The following is a 17,949-nucleotide window of genomic DNA, read 5'->3' as shown; positions in this document are numbered from 1 at the left end:
AAATATGTATTTTTAAATTTAAGGTGAACTGTCCCTTTAAGTGTCAACACTACTTTCAAATAGGAGAGAGAGAGAGAGAGTAGAGACTACCATTAGCTATGCAGAAAAAAAAAACTCTGGTCCTTTAACTGCAGATTTGCCCTCCACCTCCCTACTAAGATGGATGAAGATAAGATGGAGTGGGAAACAGTGACCCTCTCTCTTTCTATCCCCGTACACCATATCCCACATCCTCTGCTCTGTCTGTCTGCCTACTACCCTCCATTCTGCCCCGATCCGTTGTTGCTCCCCAGTCTACTGCAGTGTCCTTGCTCTATAATTGCTGTACTGTGTCCCTATAGAAATCCCCATACAGTATGTAGTCAGAGTGCTGACATACAGCATATTAGGAAGGAGATGCACTTAAAACTTTGCTCTAACATAGGAGAGAAAAACACTTGCACTGTCCTTTTAACTATCCTGCTTTATTTCTTTCACACGTATCTTTAAAATCAAATATGTCTTTACTCAACCAAGTAGCTTTTATTCAGTGCTTCTCGTACACAGACATGGATCTACCTTTTGGCTATGAATGCTGAGAAAAAAACAGCAGAGTGGTGGAAGATACACAGCCAAAAGCAAGAGTACAGTAAACTAGACACATTGCATAATCTGCAGCAAGAGGCAGATCACAGGATAGATGAGCAGTGTAATATCAGGGTGAGTCAAGATTTATAAGAGGGAGCAACTCCATGAGCTCAAATGAAACCTTAAGAGTCCTACATGTTCAATCAAAATTGCATTGTTGTCATATGTTTATATTTTTCTATGCTCCTTTAATTCTTTGACTGTTAGGGAATAAGGCAACTTTTGTTCAGCACATGCACTGGTTTGAGTGTAAACCTAAATCTTTTTGAGATTAATGCTCCAGTCTCTCTGGGCCTGAGTATGGTTGAATATTAATTGAGATCCCAGTATTTGCTGGGAATTCCCATAAAAATAAACTGTTTTTCTGGAAGGAGAGCCTATAGGAAGGAATCCCACATATGCATACAGTATGCTGTATGTGTGCTTGCAGGACTGTTCCAAAACAACACCAAAATTCTGCATGTTACAGATTTTACTTTCCTCCCACCCCACGCAGTTTTAACCTCAGGTCAGCACTAAAAATGGTCACACACTCCCATACAGTCAATATAATAAAGATGGTTTTAGAACAAGTGCACAACAGAGGATCAAATGATTCTTTATGGTGTTAGCGTACCAACAATTATTGTTCAACTAAAAGCATTATAAGCTAACAAATGATATAATAAAAACATCAGAAAATGAGAATAAATGTTATTTCAGGACTATCTGCAGTTCCTATTCAAAATTTGTATTATTTTTTACTTTCAAAGCCTCTCTTAACGCTGTCCTAATGATCACATGACGCAACATCCCACAATGATTCAGGTCAATCTTGCTGAGTCTAGTCTAATCTAAACTAGTCTAGTTTCTACGACTGTGGCTCTGTTGTGAAACCAGGCTGGCATTAGTGCTCTGTTCACAAGCACTGAGCCGTCCATGCATGCACTGGTTAATGAACTGTTACCCATAACAAGCCTATCTCCCACTTGCAGCAACCACTGAGGTAAAGCATGGAGAAAATGTGAAGGGAAAACAGAGGGAAGAATGAAAGGAGGAGAGCAGGAGAGTGGGTTGCAGGATGGACTAATATGAAATATTTGAATGGCTCTTTGTGTGTTGGTGTGTATTTACAGGTGTCCCAATACGCCAGTGTGTGCGTGTGTGTGTGTACAGGAATGTGTTTATGTGTGTTTCTCATTCAAGAGAACCATCTGCCACTCTCCTCAGAGCGAAGTGTGAAAGCGAGCACCTGGCTGTGAGTCAGCGTTGCATAGCTCCCCAGAGAGCCTTCAGTTTAGAAAGCACTTAATACCCAGCCTCACACTACGCGCTCCAGTAAGAGCACCATGATGGAGAGGAATAATGAAGCTTTTTTGGATGCCGCAGCGGTGCAATTTTTGCAGTCACACACGAATGCACACCTTACAAGTGAGCTGCTGAGTAATGAGCCCGTGCCAACAAGAGTGGTAAAGAGTGAGAACTGTTTAACCATTATGTGATGTTTGCTGCCAAACTAAGAGAGCAAGAAGATGAAAGGTTTCAGGTTTGTCTTGATTGGAAATAAAATGAACTACGATCAAGAAAGAAAATCACACAATAGCACAAACTAACCTAACTGATCGAGGCAACTGTAGACCAGCAACTCCTGCGTTCAGCAAGCCAAAATTGCTGTTTTGTCAATGGAGTCTGGTGGCTTCGTCAAGAGCACAGATGAAAATCTGAATCTGTCAACAGCTTCCCTATCAGAATCTGCTGTGATATGAGATCACAGAGTTTTTAAATTATACTCAACCTCTTTTCCTATATTTTAAGCATGCATGCTTAAACAGTGTAGTGAGGGTGTCAAATTGGTTTGTAACTGTCATGCTGCCCTGCTGAAGAGCCCATGAGCAAGACACTGAAACCTTTTCAGCTCTAGGGCACCTGTATTATAACTGATCTTTGGCCCCGAACTTTCTGATGAGAGGGTGCCATTAGACTTCACCTCTGCATGAATCAGTAGGGTCATGTTGGTATATGAACCAGGCTCAAGGTGGGGCCATGGTTCATCATAACAAAACTAATCAACTATTGCTGTTTGAGCAGCTAAAGCTAAACTTCTCTCATCAGTGTTGTCACAGTAAAAAGCAGGCCAATGGAAAGCAGACGCAGACCAAGACTCCCACTGTTCCTGCAGGTTATTAAAATACACATTCACATAATGAGGAAGAGGCGATCTGGCGTGGGGCAGACAGACATGAGCGCACGCACACACACACACACACACACACACACACACACACACACACACACACACACACACACACACACACACACACGAAAAGTCCAGAAGTTGGTAATGGTGCCTCTCTATGCTCTGCTCATTAGTGACACTGTTATCCCTGCAGCATCTACCTACCACAGGCTGCTCCCACTGTTTCGTGTGAACGCTGATGCACAGACCTGACTCTCAGCACATACATAAACAAGAAACAAGCTGCTCTGCTCTCATCCTCTCTTCTGCGCTTTCTGCATCTCTCTAACTAGCAACAAAAAGCCCAAATGGTTTCCTACCCCCCATAATTCATGCGAGGAAGTATTGTAGATTAAATAACAAAATCTTAACAGAAGGCTGCTTAGTCCAGGCTGTTCATATGCTTCGATGCTGATGCCATAATATAACCAGAAAGTTAATGAGGGAACTTTTAATGTCAGGGAGTAGCCAGAGCAGCGACTTTCGGGTTTCTCGTCCCTGTCCCTCTCTCTCTTCATATGCCCCCTGCCTGTGTCAGTCTCTGTTAGCTCGCATCAGCCTCTCAGTTCAGCGCTGCTGTTTGACACAGCATGACTGAGTCACGCTGGCAGCTTAAGGCATCACAAAGACAATGTGTGCCAGCCGGGAATGGGCAAGGGTACTTGTTGCATCACTTGTATGGATGAAGCAATAGTCCTTCAGCACTTACAGTAAATGTAGGTTAGGGAGTTGGGCAGATCAGTGCTGAAGTATAAATATGATCATGATCGTGACATCTCCTGAGAATCTGTTCTCATGTGAAATAATGACACAGTACTAAATGTTTTAGCTACAATGATGGTGTTCTAAGAAACTGTAATAGCCATTTTCACTGTTGTCTGACATCATGATATGATATAAGATAAGAATCATATCTTATATCAATCATGTCAGTCAGTGGAGAAGCAACAAACAATCTGCAACCTCAATGCTAGATGCTACTAAATCCTACACACAAGACCTTTATTCAAACAAATATTTACTAGATCCATGATTTACTTTTTCTATTTGTCCTTGTAAATAAAATACTTTTGAGTTTTGGATTGCTGGTTGGGCACAGAAAATAAACATTTAAACACATGAGTCAGGGCTTTCAAAACTTGTGATTGGCTTTTTTAAAAAAAAAATTTCCACAATATACAGACTAAATGATTAATTAAAGAAAAAATCAACAGATTACTTGACAACAAAAAAGTAATCTTTATCTGCAGCCCAACTTCAACTTCACGTATTGCAACTTCATTTCAGCCTTAATTTAGTGGCAGATTAAAAAGAGGTTAAATGGCAGTTTTACATGTCTGTCTTTTCATGTCTGTATAGTGTGTCAGTACTACTTTTCACAAGTAACTTTCAAACTCAAGACTCTCATCCACCGTGCAAACAGTTTGTACTTGACTCAGCACTTCCAGCAGGGGGGAGCAGTGAGCTCACCTTGAAGCCTATGTCGCCCTTCTTGCAGCAGAGGCAGGCCAGCATGAGGAAGACGAAGGTGAAGAGGCCAGAGAAGGAGACAGCTACCACCGCCAGGGATGAAGGCCACGACAGCTCGCTCAGTGGAGCCCCATCTGCAACATGGGAGGATAATGCCGGTGTTAAAAGGGCGGAGCTGTACCGAGATCAGATGGCAAGCCACAGAGTCATACAGGAAATTAAAGGCTAAATAGAGATAAAGGTGATTTGTATACACGCAGATGAATTGTGACCACATTATTGGCAGCTTGAAGAAAAAAGCATGTGATGCATAATTATTATTCTCTTTTGCTTCCTATTCATCTCTAGAATCTGTGTCTCTGAATAGGAATCAGGTCCCTGTGGCTTAATTACAGTAGTTACGATGCACAATGAGTCATGGAGGCTAAAAGTTTCATACCACCCACCAACACAATGCCTCCCCATGGATAATAATTTAATAATGCAGCTGCAGAGTAGATGTAGCAGCTCATTCTCTCTCAATGTAAACACCTGATGAATGAAAACTCTGTGAATCCACAATCTACTTCGCTGACATGCCCTGCGAAATCACTCTAAAAGCAACAAATAATGATACAACCCATACTGTATTTAATTGCAGTAACTGCTTTCCAGAACAATGCACAAAATGCTATAATGCTACAACGAGACATAGTTATGTTTGAGTGTACAGCATTTTGGAATTCAGCCACAGGGTATCAAAGAAATGGTTTATGTAAGTCTATGACCAATAAACAGAGAGCACATTGCATTCAATTATTTCTCCTTTGTTAGTTTAGTTATTCAGCATGTCACTGTCTTCCTGTATGCATATGTGCAGCCCACGTGTCAGTAGCTGAGGACATCCATATAATCTGATTTACAGTTTGAATCCTCCTGCCAGAGCGGATGACAGAGAGGAAGAAAGAAAGAGGATAACAGGAGACATTGACTCCTTAAACCAACCCATCTTTAACACTCTATATTGTTTAATTTAATAATTAATCTAGTCTATTTTTGCAAAAAACACTCCATATATACATGACTTTTAATTCATATCCACATCAGTCCCCCTGCGTTTATTTTAAAGCAAACATCTGTGCACCTATGGCATTCATACAACAAATAGTAAAGAGATTCAACTACAATAAATGAATTACGGACACTAAATGGTTATTTTAGTACATCACCTAACCACTTGCCTGCATTATCATTCAACCATAGCCTCTATTTCACAGGACACCTCTGGAGAAAATATAACATGCACATATATTTGACCTTCAGTCATATTTAATGCTTTCAAATGAGCTAATGGAGCATCTATTTTTTCATTCACATAATATATTATTTAGGAGCCCATTCCATTTTAATAGTCCCTTTACACTTTTTAAAGCTATACTATGCCAAAATTGTCAGTTACTGTTTGTAAATAGTTGCCAGCAAAAGTGAAATCAAACCCCAGATTTGCTTTCATTCCACATATCTGTGTTTTTTCAGCTTTGTGTCCACAGTTTTTGTAGCTTCCTCATGGGTGCATGCTGCTTACAGTCAGCACCTTGTTGCTACCTCGAGGTTCAAAAGTGATTATTGAGAAGGATTACGTCTGTGTGAAGTAACATGCATACATTTAAATACTGTTTAATTTATTTTTTTAATTTTATTTTATTTTTTGTTTTTTAGGAATGATGTGTACCTTTAACTAGTCACTATATGCTACTACAAAAGTTCCCTACTGTCATTTTCATTAATGAAGAGGGATTGCCTATCTATGGAGCTGCTCTGTGGGCTGTCAGCATTAACACTTTAATTGGGATGTGATTAAGGTGTGGCAAAGAAGAACTGATTTCTGGTAAAAAGCCCAACATTAGCTGTGATCAAAATATAACAAATGTGGTACTTTCATGGTATTCATTCTCATATTTTAGTGTTATCAGATGTTATCAGATTCAGACCTAGAGTATCAGCTGATACTCTAGTGTCAGCTGATACTCTAGTTCAGGTATTGGAATTTTTATTGAGGAGGAACATATGAATTAGGAGCATCTATAGTTATAAACACAATCTTTGTCTAAAAAAAATGATCAATGTAAATAACCCTGGTGACATCACTACAATATTATCAGGGTCATTTTTTCAAACTTTAGAAAGGACCATCTAAAGCCAGAGAAGACATCATACAACTGTTTTCACAGGACGAGTAAACTGATTATGAGTTAAATCTGTTGCATCATTATTGTTTGAAACTTATGTATGCATCTCTGTTCCCAGTTCTCACTGTTAAATGTTTTTTTCTCACAATGTGTATTCTTGTAAAGAATAGAAACCAAATATTTTGAGCTCCTCTGTCATTGTAAGCACTGAACCCACAAGTAAACTTAACCGGTAAACCACAGCAATCTGGCAGAACTCCCCCATCTGTCAGCACGCCACATTATGCAATCATGTCTGCATTTCAGACGTGCAGTTACCCATGCCGATGACACTCTCGCTCACTTTCTATATGTGCTGTAAATCTATCTATCGAGCTTGCATATGTCCTCCCTCCTGTGCACTCAAGTTGTGATGTGTGATGCTTGTGTGTGCTCAGTTTCCAGCTCACTGACTGAGACTCAGCGGTTCTGACCCATTTGGCTGTGGGGAACACACTGTTCCAGACCTGACAGCTCCTGTGGCCCAAACAGCACTGCTCCAACCAAAGCTTGACCCTGAGGTCACAGCCACAAAGCCTACACTCACACTCGCACAGGCGGACACACCGAGCAGACAATCAAAACTGACAAGCACAAAGCATCCAGGTTTCTACTTAAAACCTGGGTTAAGGACAATAGCGTGTATGTGCGTGTGTGGGCACTGACCTGCCAGCACATCACCATGGTAACAACCTTGCTGGCATATGAGTTGAATGCCATTTACTGTGTGGTAAACCTCATGCCCCCCTTTTATATCCCCACTTTTGGAGGTACATAACATTTTTGCTGATGCCTCGTACACTGGCACTCTCTCTCAGTGTGTGCATGTGTCTGTATGTGAAAGTGTCTGTGAAGTGGAAACGAAGGAACCCAAGCAGTGCCCTCTCTGTATCCACCACAACACATAGCCGAAGTGGGTGTTGACAGGGCACGTTGTGTCGAGGCTGACAGGCAAAACAGGAATGAATATTCACATCTAAGAATCTAAACAAACTTTTAAACATGCATTCTTACTCTCTGCCATTTAACAGCCTAATTAACAGCCTCATTTTCAAAGGTGCTTCAACACTTCACAACTGTGCAATTCAGCATTTCAGTGCAAGTTTGTATGCATTTTTAAAAATGTGCTGCACATCACTTACCTCAGGGGAATTGTTTACTGTATCTATGGCTGTAAAGATGGATGGATGAGAGGAAGGAGGATGGAGAGGAGGCACACTGTGCAGATGGTGCCAGAAAGAGTGATGACACACGCTGAATCAGAGGGAGTGGTGACTCAGGGCATACTGAAGGACACGGCATAAAACACACACACACACACATGTTGTGATTTCTATCAAGCCAGCTGTTATGATGTGCAAACCAAGTGCTGATCAATGACATTATTACACAACATCTTTATAATTTTTCATTGATGATAATCTCCTTCAAAAAAAGACAAACATCTCCTCACATTGAAGTTGAAGGCAACAATATGCAACTTTTCACCTTGAGCTAAGAAGTGTACGATCTTGTCCACTTCCTCCCTAGTTGACCACATCCCACTGCAAATCTCATTCATCTTGATAAGCTGTCTACCTTAAAACGCTATCTACTCTGAGGCTGAGGTAACTGGCTAAAGTCAGCCTCTACAGACACTGATGAAGCAGAAGGTTAACACAGGCGTGGAACAGTGGACCAACCTTTTACTCTTTCACAGATAACAAAGAAATCATGGAAATTGGCAACCCACTCCAAATTTGTTTTGTAAGTCAAACGACTTTGTTTCCTGTCTAGTGTTAAGAGGGTACCATTTGTTCTTTTACATTTGGAGCAAGGAGCTGCATTTGAAAGACCCCGCTGAGCCAACACAGCAGTCCTATTCAAATGAATAAGGGTGCTGCTTTTTTCTTGTGGAGCTGTTGTCTGTCTGAATACAGCCTGAAGTCTGAAACCATGGCGCTCTTCTGAAAAATGTGTCAGATCACTCAATCCAGGTGAGGGGTAAGCAACTGCAATCAACAAGTGGCAGCAAAATTAAAAGTAGAATTACTGCCTTGCAGTTGCTTGCCTCCACAATCCAGTCAAGTTACAGTTTACATCCATGTTTTTCCAGACTCATATAAAGACACAGAATACAATGCTTCAAATATGGATGCTGTTGTAAAGAAGCTATAAATTATAAAATGTGGATGCATCACACACATCTATCTATACATCTATACAATCAGCACAGTTCCAAGGTGAAAACCCAAGATTAGTGTCACCAATTCAGTATCTGACCGAGTGTCTTCCCTTCTGTCCCTGCCCCCCCACCATAACATAAAATGTCATCACTTCATCATTTTATACAGACAGACATTTGTGTGAGATTTTGTCATAATCAGGGTGTAAACTCTTGAGGCCAAAAACATGTTTTGTGACATAACAGCAACCTTGACCTTTGATGACCAAAATCTAAGCAGTTCATCCTTGTGTTCAAGAGGACATTTGTGACAAATTTCAGGAAATTCCCTCAAGACGTTCTTGGGATGTTGTGTGCATGAGAATGGGACGAACAGAAAACCCCTAAACCTAATGCCTCTGGCAATGGTTGTCACTGCAGCAGAGACATAAATGACCATCAGCTCCAGTAATGCCAGCATGCCAGAAAATGTCAATGAAGCATGAACAAAGATATAAAACAATGACCTCGACCTACTGGCCAAGCTTCTTTTTAACTCTCACCCATAGTCATATGGTTTGGGAGGTGATTTGGGGTAGTAGCACGTGATACAAGTAGCTGAGATAACATTTTTTCCAATAATTCCAACCTCAAGCCACTTCCATGTAACTTATTGCATGTACAAGCACTTTGTCAGTAAACAAGTATTTAGAATTGGCAGGATCTATGCTGCAAGCTATAAAGAGCTAGGGGAATCCGCCCCCACCAAAGATTTGAAGAAAGCTGCAGAGGCAAATGATGCATATGATCCTCTTGCCTCCCCCTACTCTCCCCAGGACAAAAGGTCTGAAAATGGATGAAAAGACAAAAGGCTGAAAAACATAATTATTTAGCGTCACAGGTCTTAGTTTCTCGGTACATTATGCAATTGTTGGTACGGCTGTAATTCAACTGTTGCGGTTTGAGTCATAAAATGTCATTTTTGAATAGTTTTTTGATCAACATTTATTGGGCCCAAGTCTTCATTCACCACCAGAAAGTCTTATATGGTCATCCAGAGGAAAATCAGTGGAAATATTTTCATAAGTGCGACATCTGAAGAATTTATCTCCCACTCTCTCTGAAGAGCTGTGAGAGAGCGACGACCCAGGGTCCTCCATAAATATTTGAGAAGCACACATTACTTCACCAGCTGCATGGCGAAATGAAAATAAAGCACTTAAAGCCGGGCTCATACCCGCTTTATTAAAAAGCTGTCTTCAAGACTGGAGGAAGATGAGCCATGTCCTGACAAAGGGGAGAGGAGAGCGATGGAGGCATCATACCGCCTCCGCAGTTCAGGCCGACGATGAGGATGATGTAGTGGGATGAAGGGAATGAGGAAAAGAGAAGAAATGAGTGGGTGTCTGAGGATGAATGAATGAGACCATTGCTGTCGCTTTGTATTTCCCAAAATTTAGACTCATCATTTAAAGTCTCAGGATTTAGTGGCATCAAGGAGTAAGGTTGCAGAACTGAAACTTCACCCATGTGCCAAGTGTGTAGAAGTAGGCTGACATGAAAATGATAATCTAACCTTATCTAGAGCTAGCGTTTGGCTTGTCTATTCTGAGCTTCTGTAAAACAACACGGTGGGCACTGTGGAAGAGGGCTCACTCCAATATGTAGATATAAAAAGCTAATTCTACAGTAACAAAAACATAACAATTCTTATTTTCAGTTGATTATAAACTAATAAAAGCATCTTTATGAATATTATATAATATTTTTGCCCAAGACATGGCCCTAAATCCTACACTCAGGATCTTTATGTGTGATGTGGGTACCACACTAAGGCCATATGGTGAAACTGAAATCATTTTCTAAAAATGTAACAAATAACCATTACTTACTTAACCAGTTAAGTGGGAATAAACTGTTTGTCACAAAGAACGCCACTAGATGACGGAAGGATATTTTACAACCACAACTAGAGTCTCCTCACCTGCAAAAAGGCAACAAATCAGTGCCTCACTTTTACTTAAGTAGCCTGGCCTACAAACTGTAATTTCTTTTTTTTTTTAATTGTAAAAAAAAAAAAATGTAAATAGCTTTTGATCTCAATGATTGAAATCAAAAACTCATTTTGATCGATTTTTGAGCAAAAATCAAACTCGTGACAGCCCCTCCTCTTTCTCCTTCAGCTTGGATTAATGAAGCCTCGCTTTTGCTGTCAGATTATGGCCACACAATTTAATACCAGGCTAAGAAGAAGGATGCACATTTTAAATCATCAGTGGCAGAAAAGAATTAGCAGTGTCATTCACAGTCACAGAGCAAGAGCTGATTATGCATGTTTCTATACATGCAACTAAATAATAGCCATAAAACACACACAGACAATAAAGTGGTAAACAGAGAGAAAGAAATATAGACATGTACAGATATGGAGGCCTAAGTAAGAAGCAGAAAGAGGTAAGGAATGCTCAGTTCAGTGATGTGTGTGTATTCATGCGTATGTATATGTACAAGATGAGAATGTAGTGTGTTAAGCACAGTCACTGAGCTTTTCATGGTAGATCATAAATAAAGCATGTACCAGTGAGGCAGGGGCTTCTGTTGCTGTGCAGCTGTAGCAGGCAGCTGAAGAAATTGAATGTCAGGTCTACAGCTGCTGGGATATTTACTACGTGTAGAACCTGGTATACACGATAGAGCTCATCGTGCATTCAACAAATCTGCTCCAAATGGACACGAGTAGGAGAGGGGTAGAACAAACTGTGCAAAGATGGCTTTAGAGAGGAAACAGGGTTTTTATTCGAGTCAGGGTGAGGTACGTTAAAATGCCTCCCACACTCGTATCAAGGCCAGAGCTGAGCCATGTGTTTGCATTCATACTCAAGCATGAGAACAAGAACCAACACAAAAAGGCCAGTCAAGGTGTTGCACTGGGCTGCATAGGATAACTTCGGAGTTTCCGTGGTAACTGAGAGCATGAAGGCTAGCTTGAACACACCACAGAAAAATGTTTTGACATGTAGAACATAAGTGTGTCTCCCTGTACAACGCTGCATCTCCCCTCTTTCTCTTTCTTGCTGATGTGGTTGCTATGCATGCACAAATGCACACACACCACTTCTTGTTTTTGACCAAGAGACCAAGTAATGACAGTGCTGCAGGGTGGGCAGTGTGCCAAACTACACACCACTGCAATCAAATTGTCTTGAGAACAAGTGAGAGGGAGACAAAGAGTGGAGAAAAGAGAGGGTGAGATACAGTTAAGACTGCAGTTAGTATTCAACAGATTGGATACGAATGGGGACATACATTATGAAGCTATTGTGTTATGTAAAAGTCTCCATTTGATGTGTGGTCAGTGGCCACAGACAGAGTTTTTTGTTCATTAGGACTGCTACATTGGCTAGAAACACGTCCAGGTGGTACTAATGACCAAGCTGCATGGAATATAAACTGCAAAAAGACTGTGGGAAGTCTAGAGTCACTGTATGCAACAGAAGGCTAACTCCTGCCATTGTTCAACCACTTAACTACCCCTCCACCTCCCCTGAATGCTTCCTAATGGGTAAACATAACACAGAAAGAGAGCAGAGAGAGCCCCAAATCTCTCTGAGCATGCGTTTAAATTCAGGACAGTGCTGCAGGGGCAAACAAGCTCCTCCATCTGCCCTGCCTGGCCTGCACCAAGTGGCTTCCAACAAAAACACACACTACTCTGACACACATGAACACAAGTGATGTAGGAAGAATGGCGGAGAAGTGCTGGGAGACAGTAGACAAGATAGATAGAGACAGGAGAGGAGTGTGACCTTTAAGTCTAGATTTACAGGTCAGTCCAGTGGTAGCAGGCAGTTAGTCTGAAGCAAAGAATTTACATACAGTACTGCAGCCCCTGCAGAATGTTGCAAAATGGCGATAACAAAATGAACCCAAATTCAACCAATCCCTGTGAATTTCACACAATCTTGCAATTTTATCCAAAACAACCACACAACTTTTCTTTAAATATGGCAAATAATCATCACAACAGACCCACGCATAATACCACCAAACTCACTTCCTTGTTACTGGTTGTAAAGATGCAGAAATGTACAACGTGAATGTACAATATGAATGTCTCACATTTACCAATGAATGTTACTGCCAAGACCAGGTAATACCTTAATGTTCTGCACAAGAGCATCATGTAAACTGTTTTGCACCATGTGTGCAAAAACCACTTTCCAAGTAAAACTGAAGAACAGCTAAAACAGATGGAAAAAAGACAAGACAAATCAGCAAGATAGAGCTCATGCAGTGTTTCCCGCAGAAATAAATTCTTTGTGTGGTGGTAGCTTACAGAACGGGTGGAAGTTGAGGTGCACCGATACCTCAACTCCTGAATTTGCATTACAGTAATTAAGGAACAAACCAATCATAATCATAACTTCCTCTCTCAACCAGTTTGTGGTCGGATTGGTCAGAGCTGATCATAACAGCTCAATAGAGTAGAGGAGCAGTTGCTGCAGAGGCAAATGAAAGTAAACTTTCTTTTGCTGGTTAGACCCAGTACTGGACCACAGGGTACGCGGTTTACATTGGAACACTGCTAGTTTCATCGTAAGTAGAACTATAATAACCAACAGTTAAGTTTCATTTTCAGTACACTTGGTGCTCTGATGCTCCATCTGTGCCCAGAGTACGCTCTGCCATGAGAGACACAGAGAGAGAGAGAGAGAGAGAATTAAGTGGTGTTAGACCAAACATGCATGTTTAGTAGTAATCTTGGTGTAGTTGAAATCACAAACTCAGAACACTACGGATTTAACCTAAGTGGAACAAGTTGCCTTCTGTGTTTCAGGAATAACACACACAAAAAAAAATTGCACAGCATGAATTGCAGTAAAATCCGCCGTAAAGTCAGGCATTTTAGGCCATGACAATCCTCCTAATAAAGCATGTGAAATCCTGGAGGGACTGAGTATATAAATCAACATACATTCACATGCATAACAGTTGCTGGATGAGGTGCGCCCTACAACAAAACAATGAAAACAATCAGCTCACAGATTCAGGTAACTGAAAGAGAGCTGTCTTCCTGTATACATGCCAAGCTAAACATTGATTCTCCACTCCTTTTGTGCATGTGTAAATAGAATGCATAAAGACAATCGCTATGGATCAATGGCTGGCTCAAGTGGCTAGCTCATCTTTGGTGTCAAGATGTAATATGAGCTCCTGTTTTAAAAGACTTGTTCTATATGTATCAGCGTCTAGGGATGCAGAATGGCAAGAGCTAGCCCTTCTCTTTAGCCTGCTGCACTGAAGGAGAAGTGAGCTGTGCTCTGACATAGCCCGGCTTCCCAGGAGAGAAAGATGTCCGACAGCAACCCTCTGTTAGAGGCTGCAGGAGGAGAGAGGGGAGAGATCAGAGTTGGGACAGAGGGAGGGACAGAAAATGTTTAGGAGAAAGGAGGAGGGGAGCAAAAGTAGAGAGCAGAAAGCATAAGACTGTGATGAGGGAGGGTTGAACATAGAGAGGTGCAGAGGAGGAAGCACTCTGCAAACACGCTCACACACACACACACACACACAGATCGGTCTCTAGTCGACAGAAAAAGGAGCAGCATGACACGATTAATGGCAGGGTACTGAATCCTCCACCCATTTACATCCTCTCTGCCATTCTCTCGTCATGCTCTCTGTGAATGACTGCAGATGGCAGAGGGATGCGCTGGCCTGCAGAGAGCCATGATAACTGTCATTAGCTGGGAGTGAGAGCCCAGGAGGACCACCATGGATCAGCATTACAGGCCTGTCATGTCCGTCCCTTGACAGCCCCAGCAAGGGCACACTGATGGAAAGAAAGTATCTAACCATCAACTCTGTCTCTAATGGACAGACATTCTGAATTAATTTCAAAGACAGACTAACTTCACAACCAGGGCATGTGAAGGTGTAGTGTTTAACATCAATAATTCATTTATTTGAGATATTATTTTAATTAATGTCTCAGATCATTGAAGAGGAGACGTGCATCTGTTCTGCATTTTGCAGTGTGGGCTGTTGGGTCAAATTATGATGGAAATGTGCTGAACTGGGTGATTATTATACAGCACAAAAAGAATCAGAGCAACTGTTTCTTCTGCACAAACGGAACAAAAGCTGCTCAGTTTATCACACGGGAAAACACACAGCTGAGCGAATGAATGGAATGAAAATATGTTTATCCCCTTGAGTCAAGTAGAGGAGGAAACTTGACTGAGGATTCAGAGATCCTTTTTGCAACAGGAAGCAACACAGTTTATAGGAAATGTAAATCTGGCGGGACCAGCACTAACAATTCTTTGAGAAAGGCATTAACAATCTTTTTAAACCCTGGTAAAATACGAATTTAACAGTGACAGGGAAATGTTACACACTGCAAAATTAACATACCAGATCAACCTCTTGTAAGAAAACATGTTTTCATGTACTAGCATAAGTTTTGCTATTATATATACACCAGAGGAAATGGACAAGTAACACTGGGAAAGCAAAAACAGATAAAAAGAAGTTTTGATGGAGTCATTTAAATTAGTGGCTATGGTTTTAAATGTGACTTCAAGTGTCTTACTATTCAGCTGCTATCATAATATTCAATTTATTTCAATACCAGCATATAAGGATATTTAGTTACCAAAATCACATGGTAAAAAAATGAAACTTTTGATTATCCCAATGGGCCTATAGCCTTGTTTGTGTTTTCCTTGTTTGTGTTCAGCAAACTGTTGAAATTTTTTTAGCAAATATTTGGACATGAGTGGTGAACTTCCTCATCATTCGGTGACATGGACAGATGATAAATACTGTATTTCAGTAGCTATAACAAGCTATAACAACTCCTAGTTTAACAAAAATAAAGGTAATATGTTTCATTTCAATACTTGGGGGAACACATATAAAAATAAGGGTTTTGGAGTACTTCGCCAGAAAATTTGAGCGTAAAACACTGTCTAGTGAACATATATGCACCACTTTGTGCTTTTCTTTGTCAATTTATGGCATGGGGGTATAATGCACATTCTTAATACTGAGGACAATATGTCGGTGCTGTGTCCCCCATGAAATTTACACCTATGACAATTAGTTCAGAGTCTATTCCAAGTCCCCCTTCAGCACATTTTAAGTACATAAAAATACTCTGCTGTAATATTTTGTTAGACATGGTTTTCCCATGTAAAAAGCAGAAAAAAAAATTATGAAAGGAGTTCTGACTGGAAGCCCAACTGCTCTTTCACCCTCATTAAGAAACTCTGGATCCCGTCTCGCGCTTCATTCGCCATCGCTGCTTAGGCTTGTTTGAAAGGTGAAAAACAAGTGCACATCAAGATGGCTAGCCTTAGTGTCAGAGAAAACATTGGAGAGATTCAGCCGTACATGTCTGAGCTTCAGGCAGACACAGACGAGGAGTCTGTTAGCATCAAAATCAGCAACTAGCAAGCAGATCAGAATGGTAAGTGTAGGTACCATCTTTAATTTGTTTAAGCTGTTTTGTTAGCTTCTTAGCTTGTCACTCGCAGTGGCTGACTCAGGGTTGGTCGTTGTGAAACATACAATAATATCTTCATCGATGTTACTGTGTGTTCTCATTGTCACATTCCGTGATTATCGTTTCAGGTTTCTTTGGGTGTCAAAGTCTGTTCCTTTGTCAACATGTGTTTCCCATATTAGACAGCGTTTGGAATTCAGATATGTGACACATCTAATCTGGGTTGCCTGGCTTGCCTTTGAATCTCAGATTTTAGGGAAGCCCGCAGATATCAGTCACTTGAGTAGAGGAATGTGAAAACATTTCTCTAGTGACAAAGGATGTATAAGTCAGTATAATCGAGGTCGGACATTTTAGGGGGCATAAACATGAGAGAAACACATTTTAGTGGAGGGGAACTTCAAAATGTTAATATTTTGATATTGGCTTAGCAGTAATCTAAAGTACATAAAGGCTGAAATAATATACCTTTTCAAAGTATTATGTATGAGTAAAGCATTTCCACACAGACCTGACAGCTCTGCACACACACCCTAGGAAGGAGTTAATGGGCCCTGCATGTTTTTAGGCCTCTGGCTGATGAACATAAATGAAATGCATGTGCAAACCATATGCGGACAAAGAAATATGCACTTGGAATGACATTTCAGCCCCGAGTCTCATGATGCAGACAAAGGCAGTGTGTGTGTGTGTGTACATTTGTGTGGAGATGTGTGTATCTCTGACTGTGTGGAGAAAAACAAACATACCTGAGCAAAATAAGTTAGTGAAGTTATGCTGGCTGCCATGCACTCATTATTCCTCCCTTCTGGTTTCCTGATGCCATTGTTAAGCATACACTCCCACTATGACAAACATGCGGTGAATTCACAGTCGCACTTTTCACCCAAATGTCTCCTACCTGTCCAGCCAATTTCATGTATGCTGCTTTTCCCTCCTGACATTTTCTCACCACCATAAAACCTCCCTAAAATCATTCCACCACACCTCAGCCTTGCTTCATAACAGCAAACGTCTCCACTTTCACTATGTGACGATACTGCTAAATGACTCTCAGTGTGCTCTTGCATTTTAATACCACAAAAAGAAAGGATACTTGGCAATGAACTAAATACTGCATCAAACCTATTAAGTATGCAATTGCACACACTCATACATGGGCCTTCAACCAGTATAACACCAAGAAAACTCACATCCCCCACATCATCACACAGAGAGCACATAGAGGAGACAGAGATGGTTCCCCTTGACTGCTTAAATCCACTTCATTCTTATTCTAGTTCCCCCAGAGGCTGACTTATGTAACTAAAGTGCTCGGTTACACATGGAGAGATGAATAATCAAACAGTCAGCGGTGGCTGGCTTGTAGTGACCGAGTCAGTGGGAGGAGCTCGGAGATAAAGTCAAGACTCCATTTTTAACGTCTTTCCTCTCTTGGTAATAGCCCGCAGTGGTGTGTCCGTGTGCACTGGAGGGCACGTGTAAAGCTGTTCCTGCATGTGGTATGTGCATTATGCATTAAGCTGTAAGTGTGTGCTGTTTGGCGTCTATACCGAACACCGCCGTCAGTAATGTGAACACTGGCTACGACTGCCACCTCCAGGCTCCAGAGGAGACTGCTGAAAGACAGTCTCCCACAGTTGCTGCATTGTCAGCTTGTTGGTGTATCAGTGCTGCCTTCCAGGTCAGTCTGTCTTCTGTTTGCCCTGACGGGAAAGCGATGCATATTAATTCTGTTCGCAGCCAGCTTTTCAAATAGCTACCCTTCACACGCACACAT

At 41.2% G+C, this 17,949-nt stretch overlaps 1 protein-coding gene across 2 annotated transcripts in view; it reads right to left on the bottom strand.

The window, feature by feature from the left end:
* The window catches only part of lmtka (lemur tail kinase 1 a), a 38,420-nt gene that overhangs the window by 17,580 nt on the left and 2,891 nt on the right, over positions 1-17,949 (bottom strand). For both annotated transcript variants that reach the window (XM_042505888.2, XM_088069444.1), the window contains exon 3: positions 4,313-4,446. In XM_042505888.2, coding sequence (XP_042361822.2) covers positions 4,313-4,446 — 134 coding nt within the window. The remainder of the gene's footprint in view (positions 1-4,312; positions 4,447-17,949) is intronic.

The sequence above is a fragment of the Plectropomus leopardus genome, chromosome 18 (assembly GCF_026936395.1).
Source record: "Plectropomus leopardus strain MGB_pleo_1.0 chromosome 18, ASM2693639v1, whole genome shotgun sequence".
In the NCBI taxonomy this organism is placed as follows: Eukaryota; Metazoa; Chordata; class Actinopteri; order Perciformes; family Serranidae; genus Plectropomus; species Plectropomus leopardus.
The sequence above is the reverse complement of the archived record's forward strand: the minus strand, read 5'-3'. Positions and strand labels throughout refer to the sequence as shown.